The 27,749-nt window shown below is 40.3% G+C and overlaps 1 protein-coding gene across 2 annotated transcripts; it reads right to left on the bottom strand.

The window, feature by feature from the left end:
• Window positions 1-336: 336 nt before the first annotated feature.
• Window positions 337-25,960, bottom strand: TSPAN3 (tetraspanin 3). 2 transcript variants are annotated; one of them, XM_065871385.1, is made up of 7 exons: window positions 25,611-25,960; window positions 11,931-12,122; window positions 11,607-11,681; window positions 9,970-10,071; window positions 8,435-8,587; window positions 8,087-8,170; window positions 337-1,240 (listed from the first exon to the last, which is right to left on the bottom strand). In XM_065871385.1, the coding sequence occupies exons 1-7, from the start codon at window positions 25,671-25,673 to the stop codon at window positions 1,148-1,150; spliced, it is 762 nt and encodes a 253-aa protein (XP_065727457.1). In that variant the 5' UTR covers window positions 25,674-25,960; the 3' UTR covers window positions 337-1,147. The 2 variants fall into 2 exon arrangements, with proteins under 2 accessions (XP_065727457.1, XP_065727458.1); XM_065871386.1 differs by lacking the exon at window positions 11,607-11,681 and having other exon boundaries at window positions 1,148-1,240; window positions 25,611-25,673.
• Between the last annotated feature and the right edge of the window lie 1,789 nt (window positions 25,961-27,749).

The raw sequence follows: 27,749 nt of genomic DNA, 5'->3' as shown, positions 1-27,749 counted from the left end.
TCCTCTGGGCTCCCATTCTTTTACCACTACAATCACTGCACTGTATGGAAATTATCTGCTTCTGTGTGTGTCTCTGATACTAGCATTCCACACTCCTTGAAGAGGACAGCACCATCACTGTATCCCCAATGCCATGCACACAGTAGGTGCTCCATATTTGTGGGATATACTGGACTGAAAAGCATCTGTAGTTTTTTGAATATCAAGGCCTTTAGAATTTAGCAACAGATATAATTAAAACACATGCAAAGCATAATGAACTGCAGATAGCACCAACATTTAAAACACACTGCTGCTCTGCAATTGAAGTATCTCCAAATAATTAAAACCTACATGTTGAGGGGGTGATACAGAGTTTATTGAATTAGATTTTTCTATTTACAACTGAGATCACATCTACATACTATTTTGCTAGTCTACATGGGTACATTATTTCTAACGAGTTTAGACTTACAATGAATGGGCTCAATCATACAAAAAAACACACGCACACACTCATTGTTTTAAAACAGTAGTGCATACATTACACTCCTCCTATAAAGCCAGCTTTGATTAAAAACCGCTAGTTTCAAAGATCAGTCTGATTTTGAAGATGAACCAAGATACACGCTGTATGATTCTAAAATCTATTTTAGCCATTTTGTACAGTTGCTATCTTACTGAACTATAGTATATATTTTTTAAAAGGACACTGATGAGGGGCACCATCTGGTATTAACTTTAACCAGACAGCTGACTGTCTCCCCCTCCCCGCAAAAACCTTTGGCCAAGAGTTCTCCATTGTGAAGACTGAAAGGACCCGGTGATACTTCAGCAGCAGTCCCATTACTGCTTGGAGGTAACAGAAGCAGGCTCATGTCTGCCTTTAATTCTACCACACTACGCAACTCGCAAATGGTTCTGAGATTAGAACATTTACCACCGTACTTAAACACTTACGGACATGGAGAGTCAGCTAGAACAGGGGAAAAGAAACTCACAGGTGGGTAGGTAAGAAGGTGGACACGTGAAGAGCCAAACTGCTCTGTCCGACACCTGTGTACGTGTGCTTTAACTAAATGAACTCAGGAGGCCAATAGCAGTGGACCTGCTCAATTCACCTTCCAAATCAGAACAAGACTGAAAAAGCTCAGGTTTGAGTTTTCTACTATGCATAGGTTCCACCGGTGATGAGCAGCTCATAAGCAGGATCTCTACTCCTTCTGCACAATACGATGCAGGCACACAGCATGCCCAGCAGCTGTGGGAAGAAAACAACAATGGAAAAAAAAAGGCTGAAAACCCTCTTACAGCAAGTGCGTATTTCTTTGTTGGCAATGGAACTGTTTCTAAGTTCAAAGATCTCAAATCATCAAAAAAGCACTAACAGTAACGGAAGCAATTTCAAATGAATACATTATCTTTTTAGGATCTAAGTACCAAGTTTTAGTTTCCCTGCTTCACACCTAAGAACAATTTGTGAAGCCAGCAGAGAATCAAGTCTCTCCTAGTGCCATTCCCATCTCAATCTAGAGCAGTGCTGTATGAAAGAACTTTCTGCAGTGATGCAAACAGTCTATACTGAGCTGTCAAATATGGCAGCCACTAGCCACGTGTGGCTACTGAGCACTTGAAATGTAACTAGCGCAACTAAGGCGTTGCAATTTTTATTTTATTAAAATTAATTTAAATTTAGACATATGTGGCTAGTGGCTACAATACTGAACAGCAAAGGTCTAGGGAGCGGAATGATCAAGACTATGTATGGTGAGCAAATTTAATGGTGGTGGGTTTTTTTGGGTTTTTTTTTTGCGGTACACGGGCCTCTCACTGCTGTGGCCTCTCCCGTTGCAGAGCACAGGCTCTGGACGCACAGGCTCAGCGGCCATGGCTTATGGGCCCAGCGGCTCCGCGGCATGTGGGATCTTCCCGGACCGGGGCACAAACCCGTGTCCCCTGCATCGGCAGGCGGACTCTCAACTACTGCGCCACCAGGGAAGCCCTCATGGTGGTGTTTTTAAGCATCTGGATTTGAGGGAAATAAACTTTATAACAAACCACAAAGTGAAAAGCCCAATAAATGAGTAGCCCAAAAGCCCTATGGGGGAAAACCAATCCTGATACTAAAAAGTATAGTTCAAAGGTTTTTGTTCCACAATTATTTACTATTTTTGAAATCTACATTTGGCTCTGTGGTATTATATACATATTACTTTTTAAAGGTCACTTTTCCTTCATCATTTTATTTTAATAAGGCCTAATCCTTCTGTGGTAGCAAACTGGAATAGTAGTACCATGTTATTTTGGATAAGCGAGAGGATTAAGCTGGATTAAAAAGAAACGATCCTAGGGCTTCCCTGGTGGCGCAGTGGTTGAGAGTCCGCCTGCCGATGCAGGGGACGCGGGTTCGTGCCCCGGTCCGGGAAGATCCCACATGCCGCGGAGTGGCTAGGCCCATGAGCCATGGCCGCTGAGCCTGCGTGTCCGGAGCCTGTGCTCCGCAACGGGAGAGGCCACAACAGTGAGAGGCCCGCGTACCGCAAAAAGGAAAAAAAAAAAAAGAAACGATTCTAGAATTTTTGACCTGGCTTCTTACAAAATATAAACAGGTACTAAAGAGCTAAATAAATTAATTTGCTGCTCTAACTTTTCATAGACAGTGAAAGGTCTCAGTTATTTGATTTTTAAAAGGCAGGGCCCTCTGTACATATGGGGTCAATCTAATTTCAACAAAGTGTACCTGATCCATAAACAAGACTCTCAAAGTCTGAAGTGGAAGATTACTAATGAGACACATGTACAGAGAAAAAGGATGTCCTCAAACTGACTTCTCCATGATAAAGTCATACTCTCCAATTTCTGCCCTTATTTATTAGCCTCTATTCTACCCATTCAGGATATATACTTGCTGCTTGAATTCATCAGTTTCATTATATCAATATTTGCTGAGTGCTTACTAGCGCAAAGCACCTTAAAGACATTTTAAAAGTGGATATTGTTGAAAGTTTACTAAATATCTTAAGCCAATTCTAGACATGTTTAGTATCTAATTCCTAAAGAAATACATTTCCATTCACTGTACAGCAAAACATTCTTAGAACAGCTATAAGATCAAACACAATTATGTTCCCAGGCAATGTTAAATTGAGCAATAAAAATGCTAAGCTCTGAAGTTACTGATTAGCTTGGGGAAAAGATCTCTTCCCATCCCCACTTCCTCACATTCCTTTCAGTTGGTTAACTTCTACCGAAGCAGTCAGCATTCTCAAAATGGGGTCTGAAATAAGTATCCTTTTTTTCCTGACTTTAATTTCAATTAAATCAACTTGCACTGATTTAAAAACAATTAAATAAATTTGATAAAACCCTACTCATGCTTGGAAATGAGTCTGTTTAGGAACATTAAATACTACAATTTAAAAAAAAAACATTAAGCACTACACAATAACTTCTTATAGTGCAAACCTCATCACTAGGTATTACAGGTCCATTTCCAAAGCTTTGTTATACTAAAATCTCATCAATTATTGAAATTTTCCAAAAACAGACTTTAAAATATCACACAAATATTTTAGCTCCAGTGTGATTTCTTGCAACGAAACTTTCCCCTGTAGTAGTCACATCATGAGAACTAATCTACACTTAGTCCAAATATAACACCCAGTAACTGCAAAAAATGATTAGTAAATACATAGGCAAGTGGTGATTAAAAAAACTGCCAAGGACTAAAATGCTCTATGATACACTAGGTAGGTGGCATTATGGGGAAGTAGGTATTTTATATAAGGTAATTAGAACTGCACACTGAAAACACTCTTTTCTGAGGAAAATTTAGAAATACCTATCAAAAAGTCATCCATATTCTCTGACCCCTCAATTTCATGACTACAAATTTTTTGCTACAGACTTTGCCCATATATACAGAGGAAATTCACTACTTGCATTTCTGTAATAGCAACACTTCCATAAGTGCCCATTAATGCAGATTAAATTATGAAGTATGTCCAAAAAATGGAATACTATATTGCCACAGTAGCATATTAATTTGTTTTTAAGAAGGTACAAAAGGTTACATATCATATATTATATGTAACCTTTTGTACCTTTTATGATACTTTTGAAATGATAAAATAAAATTTTAGATATGGAGGACAGATTAGTGGTTACCAGGGTATGGGGGAGGGGGCATAGGACAGAGGTGGGTGCAATTATAAGAGTTATCAGGCAGACATTTGTAGTGTTGCAACTGTTCAGTATTTTGACTATGGTGATGGATACAAGAACCAAACAGGTCATAAAGTTGTACAGAATTGAATACACACATAGAAATGAGAAATCTAAAAAAAATCAGTGGATTGTATCAAGGCCAATATCCTGGTTGTGATACGTAATAGTTTTGCAAAATGTTAACCACTAAAGGAAACTGAGCAAGGCATACAGGATTCTGTCTGCATTGTTTCTCAAAACTGGAGGTTGCATACAATTATCTTAAGAAAGAAAGGTAGAAGATGGCATCCTATAAGCTTCTATTTGCATAAAAAATATTTATGTGCTTGTCTAACCACAAACTACTTCTGGAAGGATATACAGGAAACTGGGAACAGTGGTTGCCTCTGCAAGGGGGGACTCGAGAGCTGGGGTCAAGACTTGAGAGGGAGGCTTACCTCTTACTAAATTTGTATCTTTGAAGAAAATTTTATCAAATGGGTTTTTCAATTAAGAAATTTTCAAGAAGTTAACGATTAAGATTAATTTCCCCAAAATTAAAAAAAAAAATCTTAGCCACTCAAGAATTAGCTTCCCAAGCTTTGGTTTTAAGTTTTTAAGGAAGAATTACTTGAAATACTTTTTTAAAATGACTGTCAGAATCAAGCCACTCAATTTTAACTATCTGGGGGCCCAATCTGAAGTGCTACTCATTTATGTATTTTAACTCATTTTAATGAATTAAAATAGAAGTCAGAAGAGGCAGGAAGGAAATGACAGTCTCAACCTCCTTCACACTTGGCATACAGACCAGAAAAAAGGCCTTGGGAACCAGTTCTCTGTGAAATTTTGCTTTCCATCATTCCATCTTAAGGACATGCCAACATTGTGAGACTCCAAAGACTGACAATTCCCATTTTCCCCATACTGCCTTTGCAGTGAGCCTTATACACAGCTGAAACTTAAGAGTTTGCCAAATCAAAATCTAGATTTTATTATTATCACCAGACTGTTGAAATATAAAATTTATAGCTGATCATTTGTTCATTTAAGAGGCTGGCTACTCTCAAAGAAGTGAAATACCTTGCTCATTAAGAAACTAACAGTATAATGGGTATAGCAAAATTTTAAAAATCTCATTCTCTTATAGTTTTCAGGTTTTTCTTTCTTGGTAATTTTGGTCCTACCCAAACCTAGACCACTTAACAAGACTAGAACAAGGGTGGGCAGATGTTTCATAAAGGGCAATACAGTAAATATCTTAGGCTTTGTGAACCAAGAGACAAAACTGGTCTCTGCTGCAACTATTCAACTCTGTCACCATAACACAAAAGCAGTCATGGACAATACATAAAATGTGTGGGGCTCACACAAAAAGAGGTGGTGGGCTAGACTGGCCCACAGATGACCAACACTCAAACAAGAGGCTTTTACTGGTAAATTAAGTTTATGGGAAAATTTCTTCTTAAATTCACCTTTATGCCTTAGAACATCAATGAAATGTAGTTTAATAGTACCACAAATCACACTCAAAATCAAAGGAGACAACGCTTAAATATTTTTGATACTCACAACACTACCAAAAATCAATCAATTTTTCCCATTATTTAAAATTGAATTTTCTGTGATAGCTCTTAGAGCTTCCCCACTTTAGAACCTGAAGAAAAGTGCTAATCATTTTTCAATGCTATTACATTGTGTATTCTAACCAGTTTAAGTGTCAATTTGCTGTCAGATTTCATTAACAGAATTTAGGAATTTAATCTTCTGAGAATCTTAATTCTTCAATTTGTAATTGGAGGCAGAGTACACATGGAGACGGGGTTCAAGCTTTAGTGATGGTCGTAAGTCATGCTATCCTTGCTCTCCCTCATTTTCATGGCCTTTAAAACCAGGGACTGCAGAATCTCCAAGCATCCTTCTAGCTCTTTCTCTATCAGGATAAGTATACAAGCATAAAGTCTCCCTGCTCTTTGAGTTGTTTCTGCCTTCATTCAGGTTTTCCACACACATGGCACCAATCTACATCAGATTTTGAATATCAAAAGTTTAAACATTTATAGGTACTCTTAAAAAAAAAAGTAGAAAATTCTTTTATTTCAAATGGATGTTTTTCCCTTTAAAACCAGTTTTTAAATTTTCAAAACCACTCGGTTTTGAGGCTGTAAAAGCTCTGAATCCCTGACTTAGTTTTGCTGAACTGAAAACATCAAAGCTTCATCAGCCATTATTTAAGTCAGGGTGATTTAAGTATAAAATGCATATGAGAAGGCATACTTAAAAGACCAGTTAGAATATTTATTAGCCCCCATTAAAAAATATTTAATGAAGAAATATCTGACTGGTTAATAAGCTTAACTAGACGAGGGACATATCTAAAGTGTTGATTTCATCAGTCTTCTATATACATGTTGCACATTTCATGATCAAAAGCACCATACAGTTCTAAAGTTTTTTTGCTGCATGCTAATACATGCAGCTTTATTACCACACATAAAATCATTAAAAATGCACAGATCAGGATTTCACTTGGGAAAAGAGACCTCCCTCACGTTTCATTATTTTTAGCTAAATGAATGTGTTTACACAAAGAAAATATGAAGTACACCCTTGCTGATCAACAGATTACTGCTATGCTGAGCCAAAAAGTAAATGCTTAGAAGGGCAGAGACCATAGCAAATAGAGCTCGGCTTTTCAATGAATCATTTCAGAGCTCTGAGTTATCAGCAAAGTAAACATTCACCCTTTTGCCATTTTATAAGGCACTTCCTGTTCAATACACTAGTTTCTGTTCAAATATACAGAGAGCAGACAAGCCAAGCAACTTACATATAAACTAGCAATTATGTTGGTTTTTCTAACAATTAAATGATATCAAAACTTTCTTCAAGTAGATTCTCTAGACCTGAAGCATGTTTCAAGAACATACTAAAAGAACACTAAAGAACACTCTGAGAACTAGATCTGATGCAAAGGATTTTCAAATAGTTGTAATATCCTCTAACAGAATCTCTAAGATATAATGTATATACCCAAGAAACTAGGAATGTAGATTATACTGGGCAGAAAAATAGCCATCTTTCTTACTTGTTTTTTATGTGGGTATGAGGGATAAAGGATGTGTATGGGTTTTTTTCTTTGATAAAGTGACAGGTAATTAAAACAATTACCAGCTACTTTGTACAAGCTCTTATTAAGGGGGAAAAAGACTGTTTTCACTGGTAGGAGCTGGGACAAGTCCCCTCAGCTACCAGAAAGACATGGTACATTTCCAAATATGCCAAGTGGTATAACAGACTTCTTGATGACAGTCCTTCTAAAAAAACTAAGTCCACAAATACAAGGGAGGTTAGAATCTCAGTTTTTAATTAAAGGTCTTTGCTGTAAAGTGATAAAATTGCTCCCGTTACTGTAAGAGACTAGTGTAGTGCCACTAGTCTTGATTTATGTATATGAACATATAAAACCCTTGACGACAGAAAAGCAAGAAATGGAAGGAGAAATTTTAAAAAGATTAAAATAGAACTTTCCACTTCCAAGCTGAAATACAGCAGTTTGATTTTTTTTAATTCTGTGAAGTTCTACTGAAGTACCTCCCAAGAATACATTATGACAACAGTTTGTATTTTGAACAGGTCACTCACTAATCAAGTCAAGAAAATAAGATAAGGAGTCCCCTCGCACATGGTTCCCCCATCCAGATCTCTGGTTTCTGGGACCATTCTGGGTCTATGTCTAGAGACAGGAAATGGAAGATGCTGGAAACTGGTGTCTGGTACCTCAATCACTTCCAAGTTATCTATATGCACAAAGCTTAACTGTACTTAGTGATTAAAACCATTCAGGGCTGCCACCAGAGAATCGGTGCACTCTGAAAACTCCTTGGCTAGCTGTGCTTACCTGAATAGCTGCAAATGCCAGTGCTGCCCAGATAACGTGCATCATGATTTCTTGTAGCTTCTTCACAACTAGAGCCTCACACCCCTAAAACACCCAAAGTCATCCTCATTAGTCTTTTTAAAAAGCGAAAGCTGCAAGGTCACATATTACTACTCACTGGCAGAAATGGAAATGACAGAAACTAAAAGAGGGAAAAAAGATAATGCATTTGAAAATAATTTATATTAAAATTAAATGGCATTAAAGACAAGTAAAAGAAGGTAGAAAAGAAGTTCCAGGTAGAGATAATTCACCAAGAAAAAAAGCTACCAGGCTAGATTCAAGTGTTGGCCAAGAAACTGAACTTACCTCGGCATAGAGGTCAGAGGGGTGGGCCAGACTGCCATTACAGCTGCTGGCGGTCTCTCTGCAACAGCTAAGAGGGACACTCTGGTTTTTGGTTTCTTTGAACCAGTCTGTATTTTCCCAGTCTGAATAGTTGTGAATTCCACAACAATGCAGCTAACAGAGAAGAGAACAGAGATATTACTTGTCACAGAACACATACCCCTGTGCTGAACTTTAGAGTTCCATGCACTGAAGAGCTTTAAGCTACTTTTAGACCAGTGATGTCCAACAGAACTTTCTGCAATGATAGAAATGTTCTGTGTCTGTATGCTCAGTATGGTAGCACCCAGCCACATGGGGCTATTGAGCAATTAAAATGTGGCTAGTGTGACTAAGGAACTGAATTTTTAATTTTAATTTAAATAGCCACATGTAATTAAATAGTGGCTCTAGAACCTCCATTTGAGAAATCATATTGCCCACAAGGGGTAGTTTACAGCTAAGAAAAATCTTTACACTTTGCCTGTTAAACATCTAATCCTGAGTTAAATATTATTTCCAATGACAAAGTATTTAAAATATTTTGTCTGAAATGTCTGGGACTTACTTTAAGTTAATCTGGCAAACGATATGTGGGAGTAATAGATGAAACAAGATTGACAAAAAGCTGACAATTTTGAGGTGGGTTTATGGATACAAAGATCTACTATACGATTCTCTCTACCTTCAGGTATGTTTCAAATTGTCTACAATAATTTTTTTTTAATGGTTTTGTCTGTTATCCTTTCTGGTCTTGCTTTCTCAAGGTATATAAAGACTTCTCACCTCCTCTAAAGTCCATCTGGATGCTGAACTTTCCTGTGACACGTACCGCTCTTCCATTATCACCTCTTTAGCTAATTATTTTTACGGGAAAATCAGATGCTTCTTATCTGGCTGTGACTAGGTAATGGTGGGGAAAAAAACTTTCCAAGGGTGAAGGTAAGATTATCGGACTTGGACTTCACTGGTGGCGCAGAGGTTAAGAATCCGCTTGCCAATGCAGGGGACATGGGTTTGAGCCCTGGTCCAGGAAGATCCCACATGCCGTGGAGCAACTAAGCCTGTGCGCCACAACTACTGAGCCTGCGCTCTAAAGCCTGCGAGCCACAACTACTGAGCCTGTGAGCCACAACTACTGAGCCCACGTGCCACAACTACTGAAGCCCAAGTGCCTAGAGCCCGTGCTCTGCAATAAGAGAAGCCACCTCAATGAGAAGCCGTGCTCCTCAAGGAAGAGTAGCCCCTGCTCGCTGCAACTAGAGAAAGCCCATGCACAGAAACAAAGACCCAAGGCAGCCAAAAAATAAATTTATATTTTAAAAAAATAGCATTGATCATTTAGTTTAACAACTCATGTGTAGCTGCATTTGAAAAAGAAAAGGTTATTGGACTCATCACAAAGCTAACCATAGCTGTACATGTATACTGCTAATTTACACAGTAACAGAGTTAAGTTTAATGTTTGCTCAACGGTGATTGGTCCTCAAAAACAAATTAGCCTCAGAAGAACTCACCTGTCTCTGTACATAATCAATAGCCCGGCTAGCAGCATCAGGGTTGGTTCCATTGTAGGTCTTATATACTTTCTGAATGCTGCGATCAACCTCATTTTCCACCTGAATTAAAACAAAGAATTCAGTCCCTCAAAAATACTGATAAAAGTAACATTAGTCAAGGCTCCAGCTAAAATGCCCTAATGGCATGTGTGCAAAGTGGCAAGATATTTCCATGAATTTCTTGTAAGAAAAAAGTTTTCTCCCTTCCTGCCTTCATGTAGATTCAGGTAAACCTTCAGACATATTATATCACACAGATTAAAAGCAATCACAGAGAAGATTGTGTGCAAGATGGCAGGCTACCAATTTATTCAAGAGGGAGAAAGCAGTTGAGCCTTGAGATAGGTGTCCTAACTTATAAACAGACCACCTTCTTTTTCAAATAAGTTTTCAGTGGGTTCTCAGAAGACCTACTCATTTTCCTTTCCTAAAGGAGGTAAAAATTAAACAACTTAAAAAGCCCCCACAAGATACTTTTGGGACAAATACCAACATTATTTCCATTTTACTTATTTAACGTTTAATTAGACTTGGGCAAATATGTAAAAGTAATCAGCAGGTTAAAAAAAAAAATCAGTCCTTAAAAGCGGCACCTTATGAAGAGCTGCAGTTCAATGTATGTGAATGAGAAGACAGGAAATAAACTCTCCATGATGTATTGCCAAGTGGCAACTAAAGTGTCATTTAATAAAGTTTGCTTGTACCAGATTCTCCTTACCCTTCTAAGATGATTAGACCTATTTGGTAATTTTATCAGTGATGTGGTAAGACTATAAAATTGATAACCAGATCATAGGTAGGGGCATAATCCACTGCATTCTTTTTTTGGCATAGCTCTCTGGTACCTTATGTAGCAATGGTTGAATATTAAATTGGCATATCATGCCATTGACTCAAAATCATAAGAGAATAACCCTACTATGAGAATAACCCTACTACGCCTTTATAACAGCTCTACAGTTATCCCCAAATTAATTTAAAGCAGCCTGTTTAGCCTTAAATGGTACTGTAGATGGAAAGCAAAAGCAGGAAAAATAGAAAGGAAAGGGGAAAGAAAAGAAGAATGACCAGAAAAGAGGAAAGAGGGGCAAGAAGGGAGTGGCTGGCAACAGTTGCCTTAGTGTTTGAGTTGGTAGGACCCCTTTTTCCTCAGGAACAAATTGCAGGATTACAACTCCCAATCACCTTTTTCTATGTCCAGAACCAACGCATTTTTTTAAAAAAGAGGCAATGGAAAATGAAATCCTCAGTTTAGTTCTTCTAAACAGAAATCTGGGAATCTATATAGGGAATCTATAGGCTGAGGAAATTTGAATCAAGTTCTCAGCTGACCAACTATTCATTTGCAGATCATCCTATGGTCATTTAAAGAAAACTACCTACAAACTAGGACAGTAGTAGAATTAACACTTTGCTATATTAAATGAGACTAGAAGTCCTGACATATAATTTCTAATTATCCTTACATTTTCAAAGCAGTGGCTAAAGTGAAGTCAGGCAAAAGAAAATGTTTACTCTCAAAATGAGTTTGTTCTATTTCACTTGAAACACTTAAGCCACCTTTTAAAACATATACATTCCAGTAGACAACATACCTTTGCTCTGTAAACATATCCCAAAACCACTACAACAACTTCTGTGACAAAAACCAAGAGTAGGATGATGACAAACTGTAAGGAAAATGTAAGGAAACATTGTTAAAAATTAAATACAAATGAAAAAATAACTCTAAATACTCTCTTGATAAAAAGCAATTATCTGAGATAACTGCTGGAAGTTTAAGACAAGTGCTAATTCTGTTCCAATTATAAAGAGAGTCAAATAGAAAATGGAGTTTCATGCTCAATTCAAGCAAGTAACACAAATGAATATTCCCACATACTATGACGACACATGCGATTAGTGAAGAGCTAACTTACCGTGGCAAGTCCACAGCGGCTTTCCCGGATTGTGGCACAGCAGCCAATTAGCCCAATAATGAAGAGCAGGGCTCCTACAGCTATGATCACCACAGCAGGGATGAGAGTGTACACATCTTCAAAGAAGTGGTCATAGTCGTCATAAGTGATGAAGACATAGGCTCCCACATAGCATAAAATGCCAGCTGCTCCCTGTAGAAAACAAGGTCAGAGCGCTGGTAAAATTCTCCAACCCCTGCTGGTAAAAATCCCCACTATTTCTTAGCATGTTATAACTCAATGAGATTTTCCACCACTTTTAAATCTTTGTAGACGTTTTTTCTGTGAAGCTGAAAATTATTCATTAGTAAGAGCATTTCGTTACTAAAGTTGTAAAGTTTTCCAAGCTCCATCTACTTTTCAATAACTGCTGGTTCATCTAGGACCAAGAAACCATGAATCCAGTAAGTAAGACTGATGACAAGAATGAAAACACACACACGTCCCAAAGCGCTTCTGTAGCTCAATTACATGTCCAATAAGGGTCAGTGTGAAGGTGGGGACTGCCCCCAGCAAATGGGGAAATCGGGTACAAGTGGCAAAGGCAGGATTTGAACCCAGGCGATCTGACTCCAGAATCTGCATTTATAATCTCCATCTAATGATTTGGGGAAAGAAAATACAATAGCAACTAATAACCATGATACCCATATCTAAAACATTTGCTGTCCTAGTTGAGGCTATGAAATTTACCATTTTCATAGCTAGAGGGCTACGTTACTAAAGAACTGTACAAACCCTTTAGGTCTATTTATTCTTTAGAATCGTGTTTCTCAAACTACATGAATAGGAATCACCTGAAGATCTTATTAAACTGCAGACTGATTCAGTAGGTCTGGGGGTGGGGCCTGAGATTCTGCATTTCCAACAAGCTCCCAGGTGATGCTGATGCTGCTGATTCTTGAACTACACTTTTGAGTAACAAGGTTTTAGAGCACCTAAAGGCAAACAATGCAGAAAGTCATGGAACAGCTGCTGCTCGACACAATGCTCCAGTTACAGAGTTTTACATACATTTTCCTCTTATCGTTGTCAATTTTGCTATCATTGTGTACCAGCACAATACTGACAGCCCAATGCTGCTTGTTTTTATGTGAATGAGCAAATACAGTGTGAGTTTAAGTGTTAAAACATTTGGTTTAATGAATTATCATTTACAGAGCACTCTGAGACATTCACGTGAAAAGAATTATTTCACCATTCTTCAAAATTTTAACACATAAATCATTAATCTTCAAACTAGAAAAGAGCCTCCACAATGATACTGGAAATATTGTTAACTCCTCTCAACCTGGAAACTCAGTTGTTTTTTTTAAAATAAGTTTATTCATTTATTTTTGGCTGCATTGGGTCTTCGTTGCTGTGCACGGGCTTTCCTCTAGCTGCAGCGAGCAGAGGGCCACTCTTCGTTGCGGCGCACAGTCTCATCGCGGTGGCTTCTCTTGTTGCGGAGCACCAGTCCCAGGCACGCGGGCTCAGTAGTTGTGGTGCGGGCTCCAGGGTGCGGGCTCCAGAGTGCAGGCTCAGCAGCTGTGGCGCTCAGGCTTAGATGCTCCGTGGCATGTGGGATCCCCCCGGACCAGGGCTCGAACCCGTGACCCCCGCATCGGCAGGCGGACTCTCAACCACTGTGCCACGGGGGAAGCCCTCAGTTTATTTCTTAAGTCTGTGGGACCCTGTAAGCTTGGGCGTCATCAGTATATTTTCATATACCAGGCCAACAGAATCATTCATATCTGGAAGAAAAAGACCCCATTTATGGAAAGTTGAGAAAGTAAGTTGATTTTTAAAAAAAATAATAATGAACTTTTAAAAAGAGAAGACAAGACTAGAGTAATGGAGGCAATTTAAAAAACCATAATCTTTTTTTTAAAGCTTTTTAAAATTTTTTATTTATTTTATTTATTTTTGGCTGCATTGGGTCTTTGTTGCTGCACGCGGGCTTTCTCTAGTTGCAGCGAGCGGGGGCTACTCTTCATTGCGGTGCACAGGCTTCTCATTGCGGTGGCTTCTCTTGTCGCGGAGCACGGGCTCTAGGTGCGTGGGCTTCAGTAGTTGCGGCTCGCGGGCTCAGTGGTTGTGGCTTGCAGGCTCTAGAGCGCAGGCTCAGTAGTTGTGGCGCATGGGCTTAGCTGCTCCACGGCACGTGGGATCTTCCCAGACCAGGGCTCGAACCCATGTCCCCTGCATTGGCAGGTGGATTCTTAACCACTGCGCCACCAGGGAAGTCCAAAAAACCATATTCTTTTAAAACTCTCCTCTGGCTTTCAAGAGGCCCCACTGCTGGCTTTCTTCCTATTTCTCTCACTGCTTGCTCTCTCATTCTCTTCATGGACTCTTCTTTACCAGACAAATGTTAGTGATCTCCAGGGTTCTACCTTTGGCCCTATTTAAATAGTTCTCATTTTGTAGGCTCTCCTTGGGCTATATTAGCCATGGCTTCACCAGCCACTGCAGCTCTCTACCTAAGCCATCATCTCAGGACTACACATCCCCATCTGGAAGCCCCACAGACACCTTGCCCTCAACTTACCTCAAACCCTCTCTGCCTTCCTGCCCACTCCATTAAACCTTCCCTCATATTCTGTATTTCAGAGCAAATGGCACCAGACAGTTATTTTTTTCTAGTCAAATGCCTGAGAGTTACTCTATTTTCTTTCTTTGTCCTACCTCTACATCCCATCAATCACCAAACTCCTTCAGATTTACTTTCCAAACACTACCTGAATACCGTAACTTCTCTTCAACCCTCTGCAGTGCTTCTGTCTTAATGTGGGCCTTACCATTGTTCACCCTAAACCTTACTTGCTGACCCTCCCTGTCCCTTAATAATATGTTCTTCATATGATCAGTTATTTTTGTAAACATACAAAACAGATCAAGGCATTAGCATGTTTAAAATCAAGATGAGGCAAATAAGGCCCCTGATAAACTAAGCTGTTCCTCCCTGCTTTTCAGGCTCAGACTCCATTACCTCTCATGTACCCTGAACAACAGAAAGCTGTTATTTCCAAATGTACCACATATCTTCTTGCTTCTTTACTTCTGCTGTTCTCTTTGGAATGCCCTCTCTTCATCTGCCTGGGAACTCCCTGTCACCCATTAAAACGCAGTTTAAATATCACCTCTTCCTTTTGGAAGCCATTCTCGACCATTTCAGGTTGGATTAGGTGCACTTGGTCACATACCACCCCCTACACAGCTCTAACAGAGCATTTATTACAACTGTTGTAATTATAACTATATATGTCTCAGCATGCCATTGGGGCACAAACTTTGCCTGTCAGTCTTTCAGCCCTGTACCACCATCCAGCACCTAGAACGGTGCCTGGCACATAGAAGGTATTCGTCAAAATTCATTGAGTACACTTCATTTCATCCAGTCCCTTGAAATTGCCCTCCTATCTCAATCATAAAGCTTTGGTTTGAATTTGCTTTGTTTCTCTTCAGTCTAATGCTTATAGTTTTTAGTCCACCATTCAAACAAGATTTGGCAACTTAATCCAGCTTACTATTAATTCCTGATGGCCATGACACCTGGAATACATTAGTTTATAAATGCTTCACCTACAGCAGCTGTACCTGTTCAAAGGCCCTCAGTTCACTGACATACTTACTTTGGTGACATATTATTATGGGATGATGGAAGGCATAGGAGAGGGGAGAGAGGAGAAACAGCTTAATAGTCTGGGTGCATTAACTACCGAAGTACATGGAATACTTAACACTCTTACCAAACATTACTTTTTCTTGACTACATATGTGTGATATACAAACACACACGTGTATACACACACACATTTTGTTACAGTAAATACTTTTAGTCCCCAAACAGAATTAGAAGAATACTAAATATGAAGCAATCAAATACTGTCCAGTTTGTCTTCACTAGTCATCTCTCTATCCTTTGGACTCTTAGCTTTTCTTACTCTAATAGGCAATCTTCATTTCTTAAATGGCTTAAATTAAAATGAATTCCATCTTTGAGCTGCTAGTAAATGAAATTTAAGACTACATAAATTTGAATAGGGCTTCCCTGATGGCACAGTGGTTGAGAGTCCGCCTGCCGATGCAGGGGACACGGGTTCGTGCCCTGGTCTGGGAAGATCCCACATGCCGTGGAGCGGCTGGGCCCGTGAGCCATGGCCGCTGAGCCTGCGCATCCAGAGCCTGTGCTCCGCAACGGGAGAGGCCACGAAAGTGAGAGGCCCGCGTACCACAAAAAAAAAAAAAAAAAAGAATAAAAACAGGATAAAACTGGAAGATATATGTGCTCAACAATTAATCTGAAGCATGGGAAAGTGAAGCACCATCTGCATTTTAAACATGAAATGATGAGTTCTCAACCTAAAGAGATCCCTAGAAGGCTCACACTTGGTGCTGCCTGGGAGTGGGCCAAGTGAAATGCTTCCAGTGCAGACATCCTCCACCCATACAGATAAGGAATGCAATGGAAGGCTAGGAGGAAATGCCATTTGTAAAGCCGCCTGTTCTTTTCTAATAGACTTGAAAGCAGTTTCTTTTCCCAGGCTGCAAACTAGTCAACATCCAAATCACACAGCAGAGTTGAAAACATAACGCTTCTGTTTTGACAACATACAGTGGGAAGCAACTTAGCAGTTGCACACACCAAAGCAGAAACTGCACTGATTGCTGATATGAAACTATATCAATCAAATTACTGACAGAGACTGTCTCCTAAATTGAAGGTAACTTCAAAAATTTCTTCTTTTAACAACATGTATATATAGTGCTTAATGTAAGTTGTATAGTAAACAATCTATGAAATGACATCAGTTACTCTGAAAATATAGAGAAGGTGTCCCTACAACAGCTGAAGACCTAAAAACAGCAATAAACAACTGCTTTAATGACATCCAACCATCAGTATGAAAAACATAGGTAGAGTTTATACGGTAAATGGAAGAAGGTTATAAGTAATTCCTAACTAGGGACTTTATAGTCATGCAGATTTTTGATATAGGAGTTGTGGCTATTAGAAAGCCTAAAAGGTAAGCAGGGTTAAATCCTTCTGAAGGGTAATGCTGGGATTGAGATGTATCAGAGGATCTGGGCTTTGCCAACAAACCAGCTGCAGGGGGGGAAGAGGAGGTGCAGCAGAAGAGAGAATGAAATGTAGAACTTGGAAGCAGCTGAACTGCATTAGTCATCGCTGAGAAAATCTGAGCCTATAAGGAGGATTTGTGCCAGGACAGTATACTAAAAATACTCATCCTTTTTACAAATGAGTGAAGGGAAATTTAACGGAAAGGCTGAGAGCTGAAACTATGGAAAAAAGAATTTTTTGAAAACCATTCTTCTTTACCTTTTAATAAACTCATGTTCTAAATTAAGTCACAAAATTTTAAAACTTTAGGAAAGCCAGTGCTTTTGCACAACCCTAAGCTGTTCCTCCAGAAATAAAGCTACCTGTCAGAAAACTTTAGAAGTATGAGTTCCAGAAGTATGACACTTCACTTTATCCTTTTACCCTTCCACTATATATTCAATACATACAAATGTGAAGCCCCTTTAAAATTAGAAATTTCAATGTTATGTAAGATTGATTTTTCTACAGTTTAGAAACCAGTGTTTTGGTTTTACAAACTAATTGTTTTGTTTTTGTACTTTTGAAATCCTCTGTGAAAGATGATGAAATGCTAAAATCCACAAAACTCCTAAATTCTTTACTTTTCTAAGGAAGAAGGAATATGAAATGAAAGGGAGCACATCAACCACAGTGAAACTTGCCACTGGAATCAGGGAACATTAAAAACAAAACAGCCTTGTTACAAGCCAGGAGGTAAAACACCCCTGTTGTGAAAAGTGCATCTATATGGAAATTTAGAAATGGGAAGGTGCATCCCACATCCCACAGAGCATATGGGTGAAGATAAAGCAAAGAAGAACAGGAGTGATTTTCTTGCAGTGGTATACAGTAGTCATGGATTCATTTGTAGAAGGGAAAGAATCAGGACAGTGTAAAGATGAGGGGACCGTCTGAAGTCATTCAGCTAAAAAGCACAGTGTCTCACAAGTTCTTGTTGCCTGCAAGAACTACTCCTTCAGTGTGATTTTTGCCTCCAACAATCAACTGGTAAAGCAGAAGCGACTGGAATGTTGGAAGAAAGACCTGGCAAAAACCACCATGTATTCTAGACTTCGTAAGAATGCAGATTTCAAAAAGTAAAGAGGGGAAAAACAGCAGCAGAAATCCATCTTATGTACCTATCTTTTAACATTTAATTCAGAGTCTCCTGTACGGTCATATTAGTTTTTCATGTACCTCGCTTCTCTCCTACAAAGAACCCATTGGTAATTCTATGCAGTGCATTTCTGAAAGCTTTTCCAAACTCCATCCCTCCTTGTGCCATTACAAGTGTCTTAAAATCACCTCAAATCTTTCAGCATTCTACTTACCATAATATTCTCTAGTCAAACCTATTTGTTTCAATTCTGACTTACTCTGACGAAATACTTCATATCATTAAATATAATTACTCTTACCAAGTCCAATACCTACATATTTCATTTACTCTCTTATCACTCAAGAAAAAAAACTATCCCAAAGATTTCAAATCCGGGCTTCCCTGGTGGCGCAGTGGTTGAGAGTCCACCTGCCGATGCAGGGCACACGGGTTCGTGCCCCGGTCCGGGAAGATCCCACATGCCGCAGAGCGGCTAGGCCCGTAAGCCATGGCCGCTGAGCCTGCGCATCCAGAGCCTGTGCTCCGCAGCGGGAGAGGCCACAACAGTGAGAGGCCCGCGTACCGCAAAAAAAAAAAAAAAAAGATTTCAAATCCTCTTTCAGAGATTAAAGCTACTCTAACCAAGAATTTCTGAAGCTATTAAAATATATCATTTTCAACCTAACAAATTGGTCAATAATAAAGGCAAGCAGTATTCAAAGATATGTAAGGGTACAGAGAGAAGAGCCCACAGAAGTATAGAATAATATAGAATAATCTTTCTGGAGAGCTATCTGGCAACACATTATTAGCCTCAGCATTTATACTTTTGTACCTACTAACTGCACTTCTAGGAGTCTATTCTTAAGAAAATAAGTCAGATGAAAACAAAGATTTGTATAAGGTATGTTCATCAAAATGTTATAATATTATAACAAAATTATAATAGCGAAAACAAAAGAAAAAACCCTAGCATCCAGAGGTATATTTGCATTATAGCCCTTAAATATGTTAAAGCATAATTTACTAATATGTTTGTGGTGTGTTAGGGGAAAAACACACTTACATGCAGACATTAAAAAAAAAAGGAAAAAAACCCACCAAAATGTTAATACTGGTTGTCTCTGAGTGGTGGAATTATGGTAACGTTAGCTTAAAATACTTTTTAGTGTCTTCTTTAAAAGGCAAATATATTATTTGCATAATCATAAAAGTAAATATTTAAAATTATATCTGAAATTGAGACTTTGTTGTTCTTTCACAAACGAATTCTTAGATCTGTCCTTAACCAGCAACATAAAACAGGTATCTCTTCAATCCCAAATATTTTAGGCACTTCTGCAAATCTTCCCTGTTTATCACTTTTCTTGGGTCTGCCTGGCTTTGACTCATCTTTAGATGTTTTCTGACTATCTAACACAATTCTGATCCTTTCAGTACACATCCTTTTTTCCCCCCCATAAATGTTACCTATTAAGGAGACAAGTGAAAAACAAACAAACAAACCCTACTTGGAGGGGTAAAATTTTGACAGTAAGCCACTTCTGCCATCATTATCAATATCACCATCATTATTGCCATTATTCTTAAAGAAAAAGTATTTTAATCCTTTAAACCAATATTACTCAGATGATATTCCAAAGGTCATGTTCCTCAATTTTGTCCTATTTTCACTGTTTCTGTATTTGCTTTTTATAATCACTGTTCATCTAGCTTAACAAAGTTGTTCTATTTAATCCAATTTATATCCACGAGTTGAAAGACCCCAAATGTTTAGGTTGCAATGAAATTGGAGATCCGCAACTGCCACAGCCAAATTATTTTAACAGCATGGAAATTAAATATTTTCAGATTGCAGGGCTCCAGGGGTCATCTGAGAAGCACGTAATTTAAACATGCATTTTTCTTTGAGACCCTCTGTCTTCACACCCTACTCTAACTGTAAAAAGAGTCAGTTATTACTACTGCAGCCTGAGGTCCTTAAGCTTTATAATAGTAGAGTTTGTCCTTGCTTGGGTTATGTGTTTAATCAGTAGCAGCAACAATGTAAAATACAGTATGTCAGCATTTACTACAGATTCCCTTTTAGTAAATCAAGAACAAATACATCAATGCAAATAATTGTTCTCATCTACTGACTCTACAAAACTATTAAGGAGGGGCAAGGTGGAAAGAGACGATATTTTTAAAGGAAGACTTGAGACTCTCCGTGAGTATAAGGGGAAGGAGGAGGGGGAGGAGCAGCTAGAAATTAAATTCAATAGAATATTAAATGATTTTGCCTGTCTGACCCCTCTTCCTATAAGCTGTCAGAGAGCAGGAACTGTACCTTTTTGCATTTCTCAGAAACATGTAAAGCACAGATATTCAACAAGTATTTACTGAGTGAATGATTCTTAGAATATACTTGTTTGATGCAAGTATAAATTTTATGGAATAAAATTTCTGCAAAAATCCTAAGCTAAGTTGGATCTTATGGAATAAAATTCATTAAAATATTTCAAAGCATGATAAATATCCTAAAGAGCTACTAAACAACCTCTTCCTTAAACTGCCAACTAAAGAGAGCTTTCCTAAGTTCCCAATGCGATGCGCTCTTCCAGTTAATGATTACTCAGAGCCACAAGGCTCTCGGTATGGTGGACAGCTGACTGAGAATGTAGGAAGACTGGAAGCATTCATTTTCTTAACTGTCAAAGTTAAGAAACCGGTCTCCTAATATACACCATAACTTGCTTTTCTTCTAGTGAATTGAAAAATAACTATGAAAAAAGAAATGTTAGCTGAAGGTGTGTTCCAATGACATATTCTTTGTCAGAGCAGTCATTCATGATGATAGGAATACAGGAGGTGGAGAAACAAATTCCAGGATGTTTGATGAAGGTTCCGGTTTAAAAGTATCATATTATCAACTCAAATGTGCAAGATGTGCTAGAAAAGACAAAATATGTATATGGAGATTTGTGAAGAAGAAGTCTTCCTTGAAATATTTCATTATAAATTTTTATCTTTTAAACAAAAGCATGAAAGTATAGTTAAGCTTTCTTTTGGTAATTTGAACACACCAAGTATATTCTTGCCTTAGAGCCTGTAGGCTGTTCCTTGTCTTACATGTCCCCCATCTCCTCCAAATAACCCCAAAATCTGTTCCTTCACATATTCCAGATTAAATTTCACCTCCTTGGAGAAGACTTCTTTGCCAACCTAAAGCAGCCATCCAATCACTCTTATCACATCACCCTGTTCTAAGTCTCTGCATAACACATCACTATCTGATATATTTCCCTTGCTTTTTTTTTTTTTTTTGCGGTACGCAGGCCTCTCACTGTTGTGGCCTCTCCCGCTGCGGAGCACAGGTTCCGGATGCGCAGGCTCAGTGGCCATGGCTCACGGGCCTAGCCGCTCTGCGGCATGTGGGATCTTCCCGGACCGGGGCATGAACCGGTGTCCCCTGCATTGGCAGGCAGACTCTCAACCACTGCGCCACCAGGGAAGCCCTCCTTGCTTATTTTTAATTGCCTTGCTCCACCAAAAAAAAAAGTTCTGTAAGAACAGAGATATTCATTTTTCCACCATTCTATCAGTAATATAAGCACAAAGTAGGTATTTAAACATTTGTATTTGTTTAACAAAGCAATTTTCCTTAATTATATGTATTCACAGAGGGAAGGGTAATATGAAACTTTTTTAAGATAAGGTAAATTTTAATGCTTATATAAGGCTTTTAAATATGATTTGTATGTAAAGGGTATTTCATATGAGTGAATGATGATTAGTGAAGGTGCCACATTCCAAAGTTGTTTCCAAAAGCGTTTAAAAGGTGTTTAACCTTGTGGTATTTCCCACTCCACAGCTGTGTTAGTGTTACTATGGCCTTTCATACTGATGAAAAACAACACCCTAAGCAGATGTGCCAGACTATAAATTCTGCAAGCATGGACAAAGCTTTCTCTTGTACTCCCTATAATGCCTAAGACACATATGAGCAAAATAAATACTAGCCAATTGGTTTTTCTCACAGGGTAGAAAAAGTAAAAGTAATTTCTATAACATGGGTCTTCATTAAGTACTCAATTAACTTGCCAGAATAAAAACCTGAAATTATAAAGTACTGATTTAAACTTGTTTTAGATGAGGCCCCCTGGGTCAGATCAAATGACCCACTGAATTAAGACCCTTGTCTGACCTTGGTGCAAAAGTGCAGTTTAGAGAAGAGGTTAATGACTGTTCCAAGAGCCTTCAAAATTTAGTCATGTAACTCAAACACTCCTGTCTCCCAAAAATTATCATGGGTCTAGAACTAATACGCTTACATTTAAAGCTATGCCACTCCATAAAAGACAAAGAGATCCAAGTTGTACATCCCTTCACTAGTCCAAAATTACCTTTCATGCTATAGGCCCTAATATTTTGGAATCTGGTGAGGCACTCTCAATTTCCACTAAGACAACCTTCAGGACTTTAGAACCCACTGTTTCCCCTTTGTCTGAGCCTTTCCATAGTAACTTCCTTAGACTGCACTGTTCAAAATAATCTACACCAAGTCGACATTAACAGCTTTGGCTGTCAGATCATTTAATACCGATCCTAAGTATTTCAAGTACATATCTATTTGCACATCACAGCTCTTTGAACAAGCTGCCAATGGAACCAGGATATCATGATATAGAGAGGTGTAGTTTAAAGATGTTGACAAAGCAATTAAACTTTAACACTTATCAACAATCAGTCATTACCATCCGATAGTGAAGAGCCAGTGCAACAGAGCCTGGGCAACTTTGCTGAAGTTGCCCAAGGGAACCTAGATAAACTTTACAGATGCTCTGTGTAGGGAATGCTTATTCTTCCACTTATAGATTAAGGCATTAAAAGGAGGAAGGGGCCACTATATAAGAATATACTTATTAGAACTGAAGAATGCATTAGAAATTCCCAGGAAGAACAGGTTAACATCTGTTTTATGTACTTCCTCATAATGACCTAATTTTTTAAACTGACAAGTTAAATAGTGTAGTTTAAATGCTGGGGCAGGTTCTAAACAAGGTTAAAATCAGTGTTTTAGAGCAAGTGAGTCTAACACAGCCTAAAGAGTTCCTTCCCCTTTCCAAATCTTTTGAAATTCCACTTTGCTCTACCACCACCGGCTCTAGAGCACAGGACAACCCGGGTGTGAAGGCTGGCTCTGCCCCAGCTTGCGTGTGCCCCTTTAAGTAAACTTTAATGTCCTCATCTGTAAAAGCAGCACGATATTCCCTGCCAGAAGGAGTTGTTATGAGGATACTCCATGTAAAGTGCTTAGCACAGTGCCTGGGTTTGAAAAGCACTCAAATATTAGCTATGATTACCAACAGCGTCAGACTCCAACAGCTGGTCCTTAAACTAATACTCCGGCATGAGACATATCTAATATTGTTTCCTCCTTAGTTATGTTGCACTAATCCTGCTGTACGCCACAGTTTTTTTCCCTGCATGTCTGCTTAACTTCCTCATCACAGCTCACAAATGTTTTATTATCCTACTAACCTAGATAAAGAGTGTTTTTACCACACAGTTTAACTTCAGTCTTGGCAGGAAGCCACTATGAAAAGCACAACTGAAGTTCATCATAACCTTCTTCACTAAGTGCCAATAGTACCTATACTTACATAGTTTCCAAAGATTAATGAACCTTTGAATTAACTGCTATTTTAAATGAAAATTTAATTATTTAAAGAAAATGGCTCCTGCATTTCGAATATTTTGTTTCATTAGCAATTCCAGTCCCTGCGCTTGAATAGCCTAGAACTCACCTGACAGTACACAGACTCTTCTCCAAAATCAAACTGTTATGCCCATAAAAATCACAAGGAACTGTAAAGGCTACAAAGCTAAGTCTATACCTAAGAATCTTCTTATCTAATAGTGTTTCTCATCTGGAGAGCCCTGGAAACTCTTTTAGCTTTTAAAAAGGCTTGTAAGTCAAACTAAAGTATAAGAAACACTGCTCTAATTGGAAAAGAAGAAATCATGGAAACATCAATGACATGTGGGTGATTCTGAACAGTACTATCGGCCCTACCAGTCAGGATTCTTTCCATCACACCATAAATATCCTGAAAGACTCTACGGCAATACATGTGTGTAGTAAGTGCCTTATTATATGTAATTATCCTTTTATGCTAGAGCAGTCAGGATATGAAAAGTTTCCTCCTTTGTTGGGGGAGGGGGGAATGTGTTGTAAGAAGGAAAGGATTCCTCCTAATTTAGGTATGTTTGTAGGAAAGAGTTGAATGGGGACATACAAAAGTATGGGAAGTGGGAATGTTCAAGAAGTGTCCTGGGGACTGGGGACAGGGAAGTGTGTCCAGGACAGCAAGTGTTTAAGAACATGGTCAATGGTGAGGAAGGAAAGGTGACTGAGGACTTTAATTGCAATACCAAGAGGAGGTTGAACCTTAATCTACTGCTGAAGCTTTTGGGGTGTGGGCGGGTGTTTATTTTTTAAATGAAATAAAGTGATGTGAGGGAAGAAATGCTTAATAAGATTTATCCGGGTGCAAGGTCCAGATGAACTAGAGGGTGGAGAGACTGACAGGAGTAACACAGGTTATTACAAAAGTCCTTGGCGAGATAAGGACCTGAAGTAAGATGAAGGGGCTATAAACAGCCCTTTCTTTGAGGGCGTGTCCAAAAAATGTGTAAGCCACCCTTTATTGAAAGTGAACTAACTCATCGCTTTCAAGATCTTGTGACATCCGAGTCATATTTAACCAAGGTTTATAATCTCAGGCTACCCATCCCCAGGACCAAACAAACAGACTAATTTTCTGGTTACAGGATTATTTGGCTTCTCAAATTGAAACCGTTCCATTTTCTGGGCTGGTAACCAGTCAACCAGTTCTCCATACACAAAAAGCTCTAAGGCAAAATCCCTCACCCCTGAGTCGGTAGTGTCCCCGCACTTCTGCACCGTTTGCTCGCACGCCTCGGGGCTGCCACTGGAGCTGCCAGGGCTCCGGGCCCCGACAAAGAAAGCAGAGCCCGACCCTTTGGGGAATATCCTATTTCGAGCCTGGTGTCCTGAAAGAATCTGCAATGAGAGCTCTCCGTCCAGCAGACTGCTCCGGGGAGGGGGGAGGCCGGGGGGCCTCTCAGCGCCGGCCCCTGGCACAGAGCTCGTCGGCGGGGGCACCGGGCCCGAGCGCGGAGGCCGCAAGAAGCCCCCGATGGCCTCCTCTCACCGCCATCTACGCCCGGAGCCTTCGTCCCGGCCAGTGAGGGACCTAACGAAGAAGCCCCCGGGGCCGGCCCGGGCCCCCTCCCCTCGCGCCTCCGCCACAGGGCCCCTGGCTCCCTCAGCGCCAGCCCCGGCCCAGCCTGGGTCCCCGCTGGGCCCCACAGGCGCTTCAGCCGAGGCCTCCTTCGGGCCGCACCGCCGGCCCCCCGCCCTCTCCCGCCCGCCGGCCACGCTCACCCAGAAGATGAGGTTGAGAAACACCAGCACGGTCTTGGAGGAGGTGATGCCGCACTGGCCCATGGTGCCGGCGGTCGGCTGAGGCCCTGCTCGGCGAGCGGGACGCGCTCACCGAGCGAGGCGTCAATGGCGACGGCGCCTTCCCTGTGGGAACTGCACGGCCTGCGAAGCGTTCACCGCAGCCCCCGGAGCCGTCGCCCACCCCTAGCCCAGCAAGCACCTCGCTCCTCCGCGCAGCCGCCGCAGTCTCCGCCAGGCCACCGCGCCACACCCCGGCAACCGAGTCCCGCCCCCGGACAGGCAGCTTCAGCCAATCACTCCCGTGGTTCTACAGCGAAGCCACGCCTCTTAAAGGAGACGAAAGCTCAGGGTCCTTCTTGGCCTCTGGCCGCCCTTGGATGCAGACGGCTCCTCAGGGAAGTTTCAGAGGACCAAACCCAGTCCCCTCCTATTGAGCTGCGTTTACTATGCCAGGCTTACAGGTGATTCAGAGTCCGAAGAACGCTGTCTTTCTACCTAGCCCGTTCTCCCCTAAGGAGGCCGGTCCTGACAAAGTAACACCTAAGCATTGTCTGGGAGAAGTGCAGTAAACATCAACAAATATTTATGGAGAACTTATTGTGCCAAGCGCTAGACTAGCTCTCAGAAGAGTCATTGGAAAGGAGAAAAGGCTGGTGAGGGGTTGGCAATGAGGAGACATTTTCGTGTAGATGTGCGTTGGGAGCAAGGTAACACATGAAGTCTATTCCTGGGTAGGGCATTTTGGAACAAGACTTAGAAAGATTACAGAAACATCTTTTCACATTGCAGCATTTCACACTCTTCCCCCAATCTTGCATCGATCATAGTAATGAACAGTTACTGAGAGCTTACCCCATGCCAGACTTTTTATGGCCATTTGCTCAATTAACCTCCATCACAACCTTAGGTGAAGGTATTATGGTTATCAGCTTCATTTTACTGGTGGAGGAATTGAGGCTTAGAAAGATTAACAAACTTACCCAGAGCCACACAGAGACTAGGTGGTCTAGGGCAGAAAACCACATTCTCAGCCACACACGAAACTGCCTGTTTACTGTCTTACCTGCCATTACAACCCTGCACTCCCTCCTCAGTTGGCCCTTAAAGATGCCCATTTGCTCGTCCTTAATCATCTCATTCTCCTGAAATCTCCCTGGCTAGCACCTTTCCCAGGTACTCTCACCAATACCTTTTCATCTCAGCCTCCTATTGATTTGTACCAACCAGCAGCAGCAGCCAGTTATTCACTCATTAATAAGCACCACCTCTGTGCCTCACTGTTCTAGGTAGTGGGCATTTCACAGTGAGCAAGACAATCCTTGCCCCCATGGAGCTCACATTCTGTTAAAGGAGGTAGACCTCAAACAAATAGGCAGGTTAGGTTTATGACATGATATTGAGTAGTGATAGAAAATAATTCAGAGGAAGGGGATAGAGAGTGATGAGGGAAGTTATCCGAACAGAAGATGTTGGAGGAGAACCAACTAAAGTGAGTGAGCAGGCCATGTGAATATTTAGAGGAAGAATAGCCCAAAGGTGGGAATAGCAAGTACAAGGGCCCCGAGCAGGAACATGACCCGTAGGAAAAAGAACATTAAAGAGCCTGATGTGCAGGAGGTCAGTGGAGAGCAGAGAATGAAGTGAGCAAGGGCAGATCACCAAGGGCCTACTAAGCCATATGCAGCGGAAAGATACTGCAAGGCTTTGAGCAGGCCAGTAACAACATCTAAGTTTTTTTTTTTTGGTTGCATTGGGTCTTTGTTGCGGCACGCGGGCTTTCTCCAGTTGTGGCGAGCAGGGGCTACTCTTCATTGCGGTGTGTGGGCTTCTCATTATGCTGGCTTCTCTTGTGGATCATGGGCTTTAGGAGCATGGGCTTCAGTAGTTGTGGCACACGGGCTTCAGTAGTTGTGGCTTGCAGGCTGTAGCGTGCAGGCTCAGTAGTTGTGGCACAAGGGCTTAGTTGCTCTGCGGCATGTGGGATCTTCCTGGACCAGGGCTCGAACCTGTGTCCCCTGCATTGGCAGGTGGATTCTTTTTTTAATTTTTAGTTTTAGTTTCTGCTTTATAACAAAGTGAATCAACTATACGTATACATATATCCCCATATCTCCTCCC

The sequence above is a fragment of the Phocoena phocoena genome, chromosome 2 (genome assembly GCF_963924675.1).
Source record: "Phocoena phocoena chromosome 2, mPhoPho1.1, whole genome shotgun sequence".
NCBI lineage: Eukaryota > Metazoa > Chordata > Mammalia > Artiodactyla > Phocoenidae > Phocoena > Phocoena phocoena.
This window is presented reverse-complemented; position numbering and strand designations above follow the sequence as displayed.

Excerpts from the sequence above, each read along its gene's own strand:
- TSPAN3 (XM_065871385.1), bottom strand. The coding sequence starts at position 25,673 with ATGGGCCAGTGCGGCATCACCTCCTCCAAGACCGTGCTGGTGTTTCTC. Across the intron at positions 11,682-11,930 it reads GCCGCTGTGGACTTGCCACG|TTTGTCATCATCCTACTCTT; the intron begins GTAAGTTAGCTC and ends TTTTCCTTACAG. Across the intron at positions 8,171-8,434 it reads CCTCTGACCTCTATGCCGAG|GGGTGTGAGGCTCTAGTTGT; the intron begins GTAAGTTCAGTT and ends TGGGTGTTTTAG.